Below are 14,315 nucleotides of genomic sequence, written 5' to 3'. Positions count from 1 at the left end.
AAATGCTGCCCTGACCAGGAATGAATTACAGTCCTATAAGAGTCCTAAAATAGTGTTTGCTACTTGGAAGATGTCAGGTTTAAAGGGACTTTGGTTTAGAACAGGGGTAGTCAACCTTTTTATACCTACCGCCCACTTTTGTATCTCTGTTAGTAGTAAAATTTTCTAACTGCCCACTGGTTCCACAGTAATGGTGATTTATAAAGTAGGGAAGTAACTTTACTTTATAAAATTTATAAAGCAGAGTTATAGCAAGTTAAAGCATATAATAGTAATTACTTACCAAGTACTTTATGTTGGATTTTCGCTAAGTTTGGTAGAATAAATCTTTATAAAACAACTTACTATAGTTAAATCTATCTTTTTATTTATACTTTGGTTGCTCTGCTACTGCCCACCATGAAAGCTGGAACACCCACTAGTGGGCAGTAGGGACAAGGTTGACTACCACTGGTTTAGAAGAAGGATCAGGATTAGAAAGACTGTTTATAATGGAAAAGGGGCCTAAAGAAAATTCGCTTCCTAAAAGCTGACCTCTTGTTAATAGGTGACGTCAAAATCTGATATCAGAGTAGCAAGTCAGAGTGCTAACATTAGGAAACATGTTTTGGAACATCCTTGGGGGCAGAAGAGAAGACTGTTTGCTTTGAGGGGTTAAAGGTGGTGTACACTGCAGATATTGACTGCTTAGCACCAGACTGGACAGGCCTGTCTTGCTGAGCTGCAGTGTGGTGATGTTGTGGCAAAGTTAATCACTCTTGGCCAGGGTGGAATCTATGGGCTTCCTGGTCAGTCCCTTGGAGGCAGTGGGATTTCAGTGAGATTAAGTGCAGAGTAGAATAAAAGATTTGTCCAAATTGAAGGAAGGTGCCCCAAAGGATAAAGTGGTCAGCGTCATTGCTGAGAATGTGGCTGAAGCAGGTTTCACACCTGGGACAGGATTAGAAAGGTCTGTGGGAGCTCACGGTAGCTCTCTCAGGCCACCCTAGAAGGTTGGTGCCCCGCATGTCCAGGGTGTGTTGTAGGGTTCTGGATCCTGATAGGTCCTGGAATAGTCAGGAAGCACCTTAGCTGAGATGGAATCCTCATGCCCGAGACTCCTTTTAAAATCCTATCACACCAGTACATCCTGTTGAAGGCTTTTCCCCCTGGGAGATGGATCATTGTGAATCAATGGATTTAGGTGTATTTTACAGGCAGACCTCTGTGAGAGGGAATCTCAGGACTTCACCGAGAAGTCCCTCTTGGATTTACCAATGAGAAACCTTACAGAATAGGTTGGATCTCCAGCTTCTCATTGGTTAGGAGCTTCACCTGCTTCTTCCTAGTCCTTAGCGGGGAGGAACTGGCAGACCACCTTAGAAGAGGCAGTGCAGTGTAATGAAGAGAAGATAAACTTCGGGATCTGGCCAATCTGAATTTGAGTACAAGATCAGCTACTTCCTAGTTCCGTGACCCTGGGGAAATTACTGTCTCTGAACTTGAGTTTTCTGTCACTGTTTGTAACTATCTACCAACTAGGCTATCTCTTTGATATTTTAACAAATATAATTTATAAAAAGAAAATAAGATCATTTTGAAAAGAAATAATATATAGACATAGAGTAAGATCAAATAGAGACAAATACATTCTAATAAATCCCCAAGTGCTGAGCAGATTTTTTAAAAGAGATTTTATTTATTGATTTTCTTTTTATTTTTTTAGAGGAGAAAGAGAGAAAGGGTGTGGGGAGGAGTGAGAAGCATCAACTCTTAGTAGCTTCTTATATGTGCTTTGATTGGGCAAGCCCAGGGTTTCAAACCAGCAACCTCAGTGCTCCAGGTCAATGCTTTATCCACTGCACCACCGTAAGTCAGGCTGAGCAGATTTCTTTCCCAAACTAGAAAAGCCAAAATCTAAATCTAATCTGGGCATCGAAAGTAACAGTGTGGGTTGGGACCAGGGGCCTATGCCTCACTGTGTTGTACACTCAAAGGGAGAGAGAATTGGAAATTGGGGGAATGGACACTGAAACACATAGGTAGCTCTTCCTGTTTCTAACTGAACAGGAAGGATATTCTTTCAGCCTTTTTCATTAGAAAGACTTAGTATTTATATCCAAAACATTACTTTCCCCATTGCTTATCTACTTTCTCTTGCCCCACAGTAAAGTTTTTCTTATGTTTCCTGACAAAGCTAATTTTTACTAGAAGCAAAGAAAGGTCACATCAGGGGCTTGTGTTTATAATCAGGAACTTAACAAGCGTCAGAGTGGTCTGGTCCAGCGCTGGAGCTTTGATTTTTTTGTCTCACGTGTAGTTTCAGTTTTTCCCCAGTACTGTTTTCTGAACTGATGATCAATGAGGTTCACCCTAAGAGTCAAAGAAAACGTTAAGAGAGTAAAAACAAACGAAAAAATTAAAGCAGATGCAATAGTCTTTGTGGAAATGTTCTGACTTCTTAAAACTTCCTCTTTATATTAAAAGATAAATCTTGGAAATAGGGATGGACAAGTGAGGGAAATGAATAGTTCCTGCTTGAGAAAACTTTACCTAGAAAGAAAGCCAGACCTCTTTTGGACTCTCATAGGGACGCTCCTGCTTGATGTGAGAACCTGGGCAGAACTCACAACTCTGGCAAGGAAGCTGAGCTTGCTGCCTGGGGCTGCTGCCGGGATTTGTAGGGTCAACTGTGCGGTGTTGGTAGCCGCTTCCTCAGCCAGCCGTGTGAGAATCGGGCCGTTAAACAGAAGCTGGAAAAGGAATGCCATGAAATAGAAAGCTATTAAGCCAAAACGGTTTCCCCCCACTGTTTAATATCATGATTTATTTTTAAGATTAAACATGTGCGCACTCATTAGGGTGCAGAAATGACATCCTTGCTGGCAGAGAATAAGGCAGTACTTCCCTCTGGGTGTTGTACTCCCCACTCTTGCTGTTTCGGGCAGGTGGTCGGGTGTGCTCTGCTCAGAGGTAATCTGGTTCCCTTCACCCAGCACCACCTGCAAGCTTCTCCTTTTCATCCCCCTCCCCTAGGGCTGGTTAGCAGCCTCCGAGTATGAGCCTGTAATCTGGGCTGCACTGTTTGGTGAGTTAAGAGCTAGTGGTTTTTAGAATGAGATCATGTTAGACGAAACCTCAAAGGCAGCCTCAGAGTTAGAAAATCAGGAAACAAAGGATTTTAAAAGCTGCCTGGCAAGGTTTTAAAATCTCATTTTATATTTGTTTTCAATGAAGTAAGGGCTCTCCCAAGCTATCCTTAGTTTAGTTTTAATTTAATTTACCGAGCAAGAGCCAAGGGCCCACAGGGGCAGTGGAGGGGAGCTGCTGACCACCCTAAGCAGGACTCCCGTGCCCAAGCTCAAGCTTGTATCCTCCAGCAATATGGCATTGCCTGCCTTGCCCAGCTCAAACTCATTTCTATCATGCTGTCAGAACTTCAGGGAAATTTAGGATTGAACAACGTACAGTTAAGTATACCAGTTTTCTCATGTTACTCATGTAAAGTATCAGTGAGCCAAAAAGGGTTCTTTTGTTTTTTGTGTGTGTGGGTTTTGGTTTTTGTTTTTTTTTTTCTGAAGTGAGAAGTGGGGAGGTAGAGAGACACTCCCTCATGCGCCCGACCGAGATCCACCTGGCATGCCCACCAGGGGGTGATGCTCTGCCCATCTGGGGCTATTCAAGCGCCTGAGGCGGAGGCCATGGAGCCATCCTCAGTGCCCAGGCCAACTTTGCTCTAATGGAGCCTTGGCTGTGGGAGGGGAAGAGGGAGAGAGGGAAGAGTGGAGAAGCAGATGGCTGCTTCTCCTGTGTGCCCTGGCCAGGAATCAAACCTGGAATTCCACACACCAGGCCAACACTCTACCAAGAGCCAACCAGCCAGGGCCAATTTGGGGGGGGGGGTTGTTTTGTTTTGTTTTTTTGTATTTTTCTGAAGCTGGAAATGGGGAGAGACATTCCGACAGACTCCCATGCGCCCGACCGGGATCCACCCAGCACGCCCACCAGGGGCTCCGCTCTGCCCACCAGGGGGCGATGCTCTGCCCCTCCGGAGCGTCGCTCTGCGGCGACCAAAGCCACTCTAGTGCCTGGGGTGGAGGCCAAGGAGCCATTCCCAGCGCCTAAGCCATCCTTGCTCCAATGGAGCATTGGCTGCGGGAGGGGAAGAGAAAGAAAGGAAGGGGGGAGTGGAGAAGCAAACGGGCGCTTCTCCTATGTGCCCTGGCCGGGAATCGAACCCGGGTCCCCCGCACGCCAGGCCGACGCTCTACCGCTGAGCCAACCGGCCAGGGCCCAAGTTTGGGGTTTTAATTGCACTTTTCCACCTCATAGCTGTTGAGTACTTGGAGAATGTACTAAACCTTTCTGAACCTGGCTTCATTATTTGTGAAGTGGAACCTCTATCCTGGCACTCACCAGCCCTACCAACTCAGCTGAAGTTCCGGCACTGCTTAGTGGGTCTTGAGCACTCTTCTCAGCCCCAAAGCTACACATCCATCTTTGCCTGCCTGTTCTAGGCAGGGTTCACTGGGCCTTCAACTCCTACTGTCCTTCTTTTGGCTATTTCAGCTCTTTTTTTTTTTCTGTGACAGAGACAGAGAGAGACAGAGGGACAGATGGACAGGAAAGGAGAGAGATGAGCAGCATCAATTCTTCGTTGCAGCTCTTTAGTTGTTCATTGATTGCTTTCTCATATGTGCCTTGACCAGGGGGCTGCAGCAGAGAAATTGACCCCTTGCATAAGCCAGTGACCTTGGGCTCAAGCCAGCGACCTTTGGGCTCAAGCCAGTGACCATGGGGTCATATTTATGATCCCATGCTCAAGCTGGTGAGCCCGCACTCAAACTGGATGAGCTCGCACTCAAGCTGGATGAGCCTGCGCTCAAGTCAGTGACCTCGGAGTTTCAAACCTGGGTCCTCTGCATCCTAATCCAACGCACTAGCCACTGTGCCATCGCCTGGTTAGGTTGGCTATTTCAGCTCTTAAGACCTGTCCCCTATACTTCCTCTCTGGGCCATTTCATCTAGTGTTCTTTTCCTCTCTTTTGAATGTACCTTTTTTTTTTTTTTGCTAAAAAAGCTTCTAGGAGGGCCCTGGTTGGTTGGCTCAGTCATAGAGTGTTGGCCCAGCATGTGGATGTCCCTGGTTCAATTCCCAGTCAGGGCACACAGAAGAAGCACCCATCTGCCTCTCTACCACTTTCTTCTCACTTCTCTTTCTATATCTACCTCTCTCTTCTCCTCCCCTCCTGCAGCCATGGCTCAATTGGAGTGAGTTGGCCCTGGGCACTGAGGATGGCTCCATGGCCTCCTCCTCAGGTGCTAAGAAATGGCTCCGGTTGCAGTGGAGCAAGGACCCTAGATGAGCAAAGCATCACCCCCTAGAGGACTTGCTGGGTGGATCTAAGTCAGGATGCACGCAGGAGTCTGTCTCTGCCCCCCCTCCTCACACTAAAATAATCACTGGGGAACAAAATTTTTGTTGTATCCACAAAAACACTTGTTCTTACCTAATTCGAGTGTGCTGATCTCAAATCTGACATTAGTTTTTCTCTGTAAGCTACAGTTTTTTTGCAATTCAAGATTTTAGCTTTTCACCTCATTGTAAAATTTTTATTTTTAATTTATTTATTCATTTTTTTAGAGATGAGATAGAGAGGGAGAGAAAGAGACAGAGAGAGAGAGAGAAGAAAGAGAGAGAGAGAAGGAGGGAGGAGCTGGAAGCATCAACTCCCCTATGTGCCTTAACCAGGCAAGCCCAGGGTTTTGAACCGGCGACCTCAGCATTTCCAGGTCGACGCTTTATCCACTGCGCCACCACAGGTCAGGCCTCATTGTAAAATTTTTAACATTTAGTTTAACATAATGAAGTAGAATGTCTTCTTGGGCATCATCTTTGTGAAAATATAATAATTTATATAATGCAGTAAATACACTAATATACTAAAAGATATGATTGCATCAGAATTTGTCTACAATTTTAAAATAAAACATATTAAAACACTTATTTTAATCATAAAATTTGCACAAAACTTATTTAAATTCTATTCAGGCAAAAATTTGCATTTGTAGCTCTTGCATTTGTGTACTTGTGAGGACAATCTTGTTTAATGCTTCAGCAGTAATCTGCTCATCACTAACAGCTCCAAGATTTTTGGGAAACTTATCAAGGTGACTGTTCAGGAAGTGAATCTTAACACTCATGTTACATCCAATGTCGCGGAAAGCCAACAGCATCCTTTGAACTAGAAGTTATAGTTTTCTGCTTTTTTGTATCCAAGGAAGTTCTTTGTAACTGCCACAAAAGACTGCCATGCTGCTTTCTCCTCCTTATTCATCTTCCTGGCAAATTCTTTGTCACATATGAGGGTTCAAATTTGAGGTCCATCGAATACACCTGCTTTTATCTTCTCGGAAGACAAGGCAGGAAAAGCAGAAATAATATGTTGAAAGCACTCACTTTCTCTATTCAAAGCCTGAGCAAACTGCTTCATTAAGCCAAGTTTGATGTGAAGTGGGGGGAAAATGATCCTGTCTCAATTAACTACAAGTTCATTCACAATATTTTGCATCCCTACTTCCAGAGCTTCATGTTTCGGCCACTCCTTCTGTGTCCAGTGTTTCTCCTGAGCTCGGCTGTCCCACAAACACAGAAAGCAAGGATACTTCATGAAACCTCTCTGTTGTCCTAGCAGGAAATTTACCATTTTAAGATCCACACAAATGATCCAGTTATACTCCTCATACTTTACAGAGTCGAGGACAATTTTTATGTCATTCTTACTAAGTCATTCAATTTGGGTTGGCTAAACTGCTGAGGGGTTAATGACTGCTTGGCATCAGAAGAAGACCCTTCAGATTCTACAACCATTTCCTCATGCATCTTATCAAAATACACTTGATCACCATGTTCACTTTCTTCATTCTTAGAAGAAATAAAACCATTGAAAACTGGAACTGGGAGTGTCTCAGAATGTAGGATAGGTGGTATTGCTGAAGGAATATTAGAATATGCGATCATATGCCATTTTTTCTTGCCGATGCACTTTGTATGGATCAGACAAAAATAGCAGTCACTGCTATAGTCCTTAGGTTCACGCCAAACCATGGGAATACCAAAAGGCATTCCTTTGCATTTTCCTTTTGTCTAGTCACAAAGCATTTTCTCACAATTATGACACATAATATGAGGGGCCCAATTCTTGTCTTGATTGCCAAGGGGAACTTGAAAATAGGCCCTGGCCGGTTGGCTCAGTGGTAGAGCGTTGGCCTGGCGTGCAGGAGTCCCGGGTTCGATTCCCAGCCAGGGCACACAGGAGAAGCACCCATCTGCTTCTCCACCCCTCTCCCTCTCCTTCCTCTCTATCTCTCTCTTCCCCTCCTGCAGCCAAGGCTCCATTGGAGCAAGGTTGGCCCGGGCGCTGGGGATGGCTCTGTGGCCTCTGCCTCAGGTGCTAGAATGGCTCTGGTTGCAACAGAGCGACGCCTCAGATGGGCAGAGCATCGCCCCCTGGTGGGTGTGCTGGGTGGATCCCCGTCAGGCGCATGCAGGAGTCTGTCTGACTGCCTCCCCGTTTCCAACTTCAGGAAAAAAAAGAAAAGAAAATAGGCAACATATGTACATGTCACAAATGAGGAAATATTGTGTCTTTGACATTGAAGTGTGTAACAGCTACATATATAACAGAAGGCGTCAGGACTATTCTTACATTTATGCCTACTTGAAGAAGCCATGATTCGGTCTTAAAATAAGAGGGTGTTTTTATCAGATAATAATTTTTTACATTTAAAAACAACTACAATTATGTAAAAGTGATATTTTTAAAACATTAATTGCCTTGTGGTTATGTTCAATCCAAGAGTCATTGCCCTTTAACTCCAATTTAAAAACCAATACATGCCATTAACTGTAACAAAAAGAAATTGAAATGGCATAAAAACTAGTGCATGCACCAAAAAATGGATTTCAGATTTGGAATCAGCGATGCAGAATATATAGAAACTATTCTAAAACCTCATGCAACAGAAAATAAAAAAAAAAATGGTTTCCCAGTGAATTTTTAAAAAATCTTCCAGAAGCTATCTAGTCTAGAAACGAGATGATTTAATCTACCACCTTTGGGATCCTTGTAGCGCTCGTCAGGGAATCACTGGTTAGGGACACGTGGGCAAGTTAGAGACATCTACCACCTCTCCTCTGGAGTCTTTGCTTTCCTTTCAGATAAAAAAAACATGTGGCCCTGGCTGGTTGGCTCAGTGGTAGAGCATCAGCCAGGCATGTGGATGTCCCAGGTTTAATTCCAAGTCATGGCTCACAGAAGTGACCATCTGCTCTACCCTCCCCCCTCTCCTTCCTCTCTGTCTCTCTCTTCCCCTCCCGCAGCCAAGGCTCCAATTAGAGCAAAGTTGGCCCGGGCACTGAGGATGGCTCCATGGCCTCCGCCTCAGGCGCTAGAGTGGCTGCAGTTGCAATGGATAAACCGCCCCAGAGGGGCAGAGCATTGCCCCCTAGTGGGCTTGCTGAGTGGATCCTGGTTGGTACATGTGGAGTCTGTCTCTCTGCCTCCCCACTTCTCACTTAAGAAAAATACAAAAAACAAAGACAATGCAACTTGTATTGCACTCTGACCCACTCATTGGCTTCTTGTAATTAGCTCATCTCAGGTACTGGTGTCATTTTTTCTTATTTTACTTAAGTAGACTTGTTCTACTTTTGTTGCCTGAATTTCTTATTCTGAACCATATTTTATATATTTTTTACAATTAGTTGGGGTATAAATCCTAAGTGAATAAAGTACATAACCCTCACATCTACCATTTCATCCTCCCCCTTTGATGTGTACGTGATTGGGGTTGGAGGATGTCCCACCCGTCACATGCTCTCCCCTATCTCAGTGCAAGTCCCTTTAGCTCTTACAGAAACGGTCAGAACAACATTGTGACTATAAAACATGTAATTCTGAAGTGACACATCAATTACTGTCTCTACTTTTCATCTTCTTGCCCCTTCATTTTCATTTAAGAATAAATTCCAATTTTTTTCCCCTTCTGCCGCTTTTTATAAACAAAGCCTCTTTTTCTCCCAAACTGTAGTGTGAAATGGCCATCGGTGGTGACAGACAGAGAGACCAAGAAGTTAATTTCAAAGAATTGAGAGCCACAAAAATGAAATCTGAAATGCTGAGTAGACACATCCCCCCGGGCCACATTCCTAAACCTATCGTGCTGCCTGACTACGTGGCGTGAGTATCGACCTCATTCTTCAAAGTAGAAACTGAGATTGCGTTTGGGCTTTTCATTTTCCTGTTTGTCTCCAAGTAATCCTCTCTGCTTAACCTCATTTCTCTTTGAACAGTTTGTTACCTGTGAGGTAGCATATTGAATTGAGGGTACAGTATGCACAGTGAGGAGTAAGCTAAGCTGATTTCTCATTCAGCTGGTTCCAGTGAAAACGTTATAACTTCGGTTATTTTTTTTTGCCCTAGAAAATACCCTGTGATTCAGACGGAGGATGAACGAGAATGCTATAAAGCTGTGTTCCAAGACCAGTTTTCAGAGTACAAGGAGCTCTCTGCGGAAGTCCAGGCCGTCCTGAGGAAGTTTGAGGAGCTGGATGCAGTGATGCGCAGCCTGCCCCATCACCCGGGAAACCAGCAGGTTAGTGTCTGCAGCTGCCCGGAAACTCTGAGCATCAAGAACAGAGAAAACCTGGCTTTCCTAGAAATGCCATAGGAGCCATGACCATGTGTGTCTGCTGTCTGTGTCTAGGAGAGTCAGTTGAGGTCTTCAAGGTTACTAGTCAAAGTGACAGTTCAAATTATATAAGTTAATGTCTTCAGCCTTCATGTATTAAGCAGTACAGGGTGGGGTAAAAGTAGGTTTAAAGTTGTGAGTACGTAAAGCACAATTCTTGCATTATTATTTATTTATTACTGTATTATTTTCCATGTAAACAGCTGTAAACTATGAGTACATGCCCCACTCTCTATCCGCCCCCCCCCCCCCGCCCCCGAAGTCTTTGATTGTCTTTATTTTGAATATGGTTGACTGACTAAACAGAAGGGAAGGCCTCCTCCTGGGAGAAAGACAGTTTTCCCAGACACCTTCATGCCATTCAGTCAGAAGTCACTCCTTCTTTTTAACTTCTTTGTAGCATGTACCTCAGATCTTGGTTATTTTCTTAAGTAAAGTATAAATTTAGCCTGACCAGACGGTGGCACAGTGGATAGAGCATTGGACTGGGATGCAGAGGACCCAGGTTCGAGACCTCGAGGTCGCCAGCTTGAGCGCGGGCTCATCTGGTTTGCGCAAAAAGCCCACCAGCTTGAACCCAAGGTCGCTTGCTCCAGCAAGGGGTTACTCAGTCTTCTGAAAGCCCGCGGTCAAGGCACATATGAGAAAGCAATCAATGAACAACTAAGGTGTTGCAACGTGCAATGAAAAACTAATGATTGATGCTTCTCATCTCTCTCCGTTCCTGCCTGTCTGTCCCTGTCTATCCCTCTCTCTGACTCACTCTCTGTCTCTGTAAAATAAATAAATAAATAAATAAATAAATAAAAATTAAAAAAAAATAAACACATTTAAAAAAAAAAGTATAAATTTAACCAAGATATATACTTGAGTTAATCAGGGTCCCAGTAGAGATAGGCACACTCAAACTAAGATAATTTGAAAAAGTTTTATTTATTTATTTTAAATATTTATTTTATTGATTTTTAGAGAGAGGAAGGGAGAGGGAGAGAGAGAGAGCGAGAGGAACATTGCTCTGTTCCTGACCAGGGATTGAACCAGCAACCTCTGCACTTAGGGACGATGCTCTAGTCTAACCAACTGAGCTATCTGGCCAGGGCTAATTTGAGGAAGTTTTAATGACAAGGAAGTGGGCAGTATGTAGAGGAGCCACCAGGAGCCCAGCATTCTCCATGGATTAGAAACAGCTGAGTGGGTCCCACTGCAGGCCCAAAGAGCACAGTGGTAAGGATGGTGAGTGGATCTGAGCTATAGACCTGAGCTATGGGGCACATATGGCAGACTGAAAGATGTGGTCATGGCGGAGAGGACAGCAGGGAGGAGGGGCAGCCCTGGGACTTCAGCGTTTTCTCTCATGTTTTTTTTTCCTCCTCGGTAAATGCCTATTTATTTAATGGTTTAATATCATTTTTTGCCCTGGCTGGGTAGCTCAGTTGGTTAGAATGTTATGCCAAGGTTGTGGGTTCAGTCCCCGGTCAGGGCACATACAAGAATCAGCCAATGAAGGCGTAAATACATGGGACAACAAATAGATGTTTCTCTCTCTCTTTTTCTCTCTCCATTTCCCTTCTCAAAAAAACATTTTTTTTAATTTATTGATTAATTGATTTTAGAAAGGGGAAGGAAGAAAGGAAAAAGAGACAGAAACATCTGTCATTTAGTGAGAGAGACATCACTCTGTTCATGTATGTGTCTTTACTGGGGATTGAACTCACAACTTTTGCATATCAGAATGACTCTCTAAGTCTATAAACAACCAACCTATCCAGCCAGGGCTAAAATCATTTTTTAAAATAATTTTTTACCTAATGTATGTTTTTAAAATTGAAATATAATTCACATGCCATAAAGTTTACACTTTTTAAAGTGAACTTTAGTATATTCACAAGGTCATATAACCATCACCACTCTCTATTTCCAGAACACTTTGTTTGTTTGTTTGTTTGTTTGTTTGTTTGTTTTTAGCAAGAGAGACAGAGAGAGGGACAAGCAGGGACAGACAGGAAGGGAGAGAGATGAGAAGCATCAACTCATAGTTGTGGCACCTTACTTGTTCATTGGTTGTTTTCTCATACATGCTTTGACTGGGGGTTGGTGGGGCTCCAGATGAGCCAGAGACCCCTTGCTCAAGCCAGTGACCTTGGACTTCAAGCCAATGACCTTTGAGCTCAAGCCAGTGACAGTGGGGTTATGATCTCACACTCAAGCTGGTGAGCCCATGACCGGAGCACTTTCATTACCCCTAAAAGAAACCCTGTACCCATTAGCACTTACTCTCCATTCCCACATCTCTCCAACCACTGACAACTACTAGTGTCTCTCTCTCTCTAGATTTGCTTATTTTGAACCTTTCATATAAATGCAGTGATGTGTGGCCTTTTGTGTCTGGCTACTTGCACTTCATTTAGTGATTTCCAGATTCATCTATATTGTAGCAAGAATTGGTACTTTATTCCTTTTTGTGGTGGGATAATAACATTCCATTACATACCATATTTTGTTTATCCACTTATCAGTTGATGGACATTTGGGTTGTTTCCACTGGTTGGCTATAAGAATAATGCTGCTATGAACATTTGTGTGTAATATCCTATCCTTTTTTTTTTTTTTTTTTGTATTTTTCTGAAGCTGGAAACGGGGAGAGACAGTCAGACAGACTCCGGGATCCACCCAGCACGCCCACCAGGGGGCAACGCTCTGCCCACCAGGGGGCGATGCTCTGCCCCTCCGGAGCATTGCAATGTTGTGAATAGAGCCACTCTAGCGCCTGGGGCAGAGGCCAAGGAGCCATCCCCAGCGCCCAGGCCATCTTTGCTCCAATGGAGCCTCGCTGCAGGAGGGGAAGAGAGAGACAGAGAGGAAGGAGAGGGGGAGGGGTGGAGAAGCAGATGGGTGCTTCTCCTGTGTGCCCTGGCCGGGAATCGAACCTGGGACTTCTGCACGCCAGGCTGACACTCTACCACTGAGCCAACCGGCCAGGGCCTATCCTATCCTTTTTTAAAAGGATATATTAATCTTTTTCTTTTTTTGTATTTTTCTGAAGTGAGAAGCAGAGAGACAGAGAGACAGACTCCCGCATGCACCTGACTGGGATCCACCCGGCATACCCACTAGGGGGCAATGCTCTGCCCATCTGGCGCATTGCTCTGTTGCAGCAGGAGGCATTCTAGCACCTGAGGTAGAAGCTATGGAGCCATCCTCAGTGCCCGGGCCAACTTTGCTCCAGTGGAGCCTTGGCTACAGGAGGGGAAGAGAGAGATAGAGAGGAAGGAAAGGGGGAGGGGTGGAGAAGCAGATTGGCGCTTCTTCTGTGTGCCCTGACTGGGAATCGAACTCGGGACTTCTACATGCCATGCTCTACCACTGAGGCAACTGGCCATGGCCAAGAATATATTAATCTTAACTATTACTTGTATAATTAAAATTTTAAGAGTTCATACAGCATGTAAAGTTCCTTTTGGCTGGAACCACCAAAGTGACCAACAGAAAGGGACAGAGAAGAAGCACCGCTATCTGCTCTCTGGGCCTTTTAGAAAACATGGCGCTGTTCCTTTGGCCACATACGTGCGAATCTACAAGAAAGGTGATGTTGTGGACATCAAGGGGATGCACATTGTTCAAATGGGAGTGCCCCACTATGTTCCCATGGCAAACTGGGGGAGTCCGCAATGTCACCCAGCATGCGGTGGGCACTGCTGTGAACAAGCACGTTAAGGGCAAGATTCTTGCCAAGAGAATTAAAGTACGTATTGAGCATATCAAGCACTGAGATAGCTTCCTGACACGTGAAGGGAAATGATCAGAAAGAGGAGAAAGCCAAAGGGAAGGCTACCTGGGTCCAACTGAAGCGTCAGCCTGCTCCGCCCAGAGGAGCTCTTTGTGAGAACCAGCGGGAAGGAGTCTGAGCGGCTGGCACCCCTCCCTGTGAGTTCATGGCATCAGTGTAAAAAAATAAAGACCTCTGTCCTGTTAAAAATAATAATAATGGCCCTGGCTGGTTGGCTCAGTGGTAGAGCGTCGGCCTGGCGTGCAGAAGTCCCAGGTTCGATTCCCAGCCAGGGCACACAGGAGAAGCGCCCATCTGCTTCTCCACCCCTCCCCCTCTCCTTCCTCTCTGTCTCTCTCTTCCCCTCCCGCAGCCGAGGCTCCATTGGAGCAGAGATGGTCCGGGCGCTGAGGATGGTTCCTTGGCCTCTGCCTCAGGCACTAGAATGGCTCTGGATGCGACAGAGCAACGGCCCAGAGGGGCAGAGCATCGCCCCCTGGTGGGCGTGCCGGGTGGATCCCGGTCAGGTGCATGCGGGAGTCTGTCTGACTGCCTCCCCGTTCCAGCTTCGGGAAAATGAAAAAAAAAATAATAATAATGTCAGAAACATTAATGTATATATGTATAATATATATACGTTTTATACACACACACACACATTTTTTTTCCCCATATAATTCGGGCATCTTTGTTTTAACCACAGACTTTTAAGGATACATTTACATCAGTTATAATTAGGACAAATGTGGAGATCAGTGACATTTTCCCAATCATAGAGCAATGATACAGTGTTGGCTAAGTGACACTGGTACCAGGA

At 44.7% G+C, this 14,315-nt stretch overlaps 1 protein-coding gene across 5 annotated transcripts in view; it reads left to right on the top strand.

Annotated features, from left to right (window-relative positions):
* Positions 1-14,315, top strand: part of MARVELD2 (MARVEL domain containing 2) — a 35,035-nt gene that overhangs the window by 13,955 nt on the left and 6,765 nt on the right. For all 5 annotated transcript variants that reach the window (XM_066241782.1, XM_066241812.1, XM_066241773.1 and 2 more), the window contains 2 exons: positions 9,073-9,221; positions 9,465-9,636. In XM_066241782.1, the coding sequence (XP_066097879.1) occupies positions 9,073-9,221; positions 9,465-9,636 (321 nt within the window). The remainder of the gene's footprint in view (positions 1-9,072; positions 9,222-9,464; positions 9,637-14,315) is intronic.

The sequence above is a fragment of the Saccopteryx bilineata genome, chromosome 1, assembly GCF_036850765.1.
Source record: "Saccopteryx bilineata isolate mSacBil1 chromosome 1, mSacBil1_pri_phased_curated, whole genome shotgun sequence".
Classification (NCBI taxonomy): Eukaryota; Metazoa; Chordata; class Mammalia; order Chiroptera; family Emballonuridae; genus Saccopteryx; species Saccopteryx bilineata.
The sequence above is the reverse complement of the archived record's forward strand: the minus strand, read 5'-3'. Positions and strand labels throughout refer to the sequence as shown.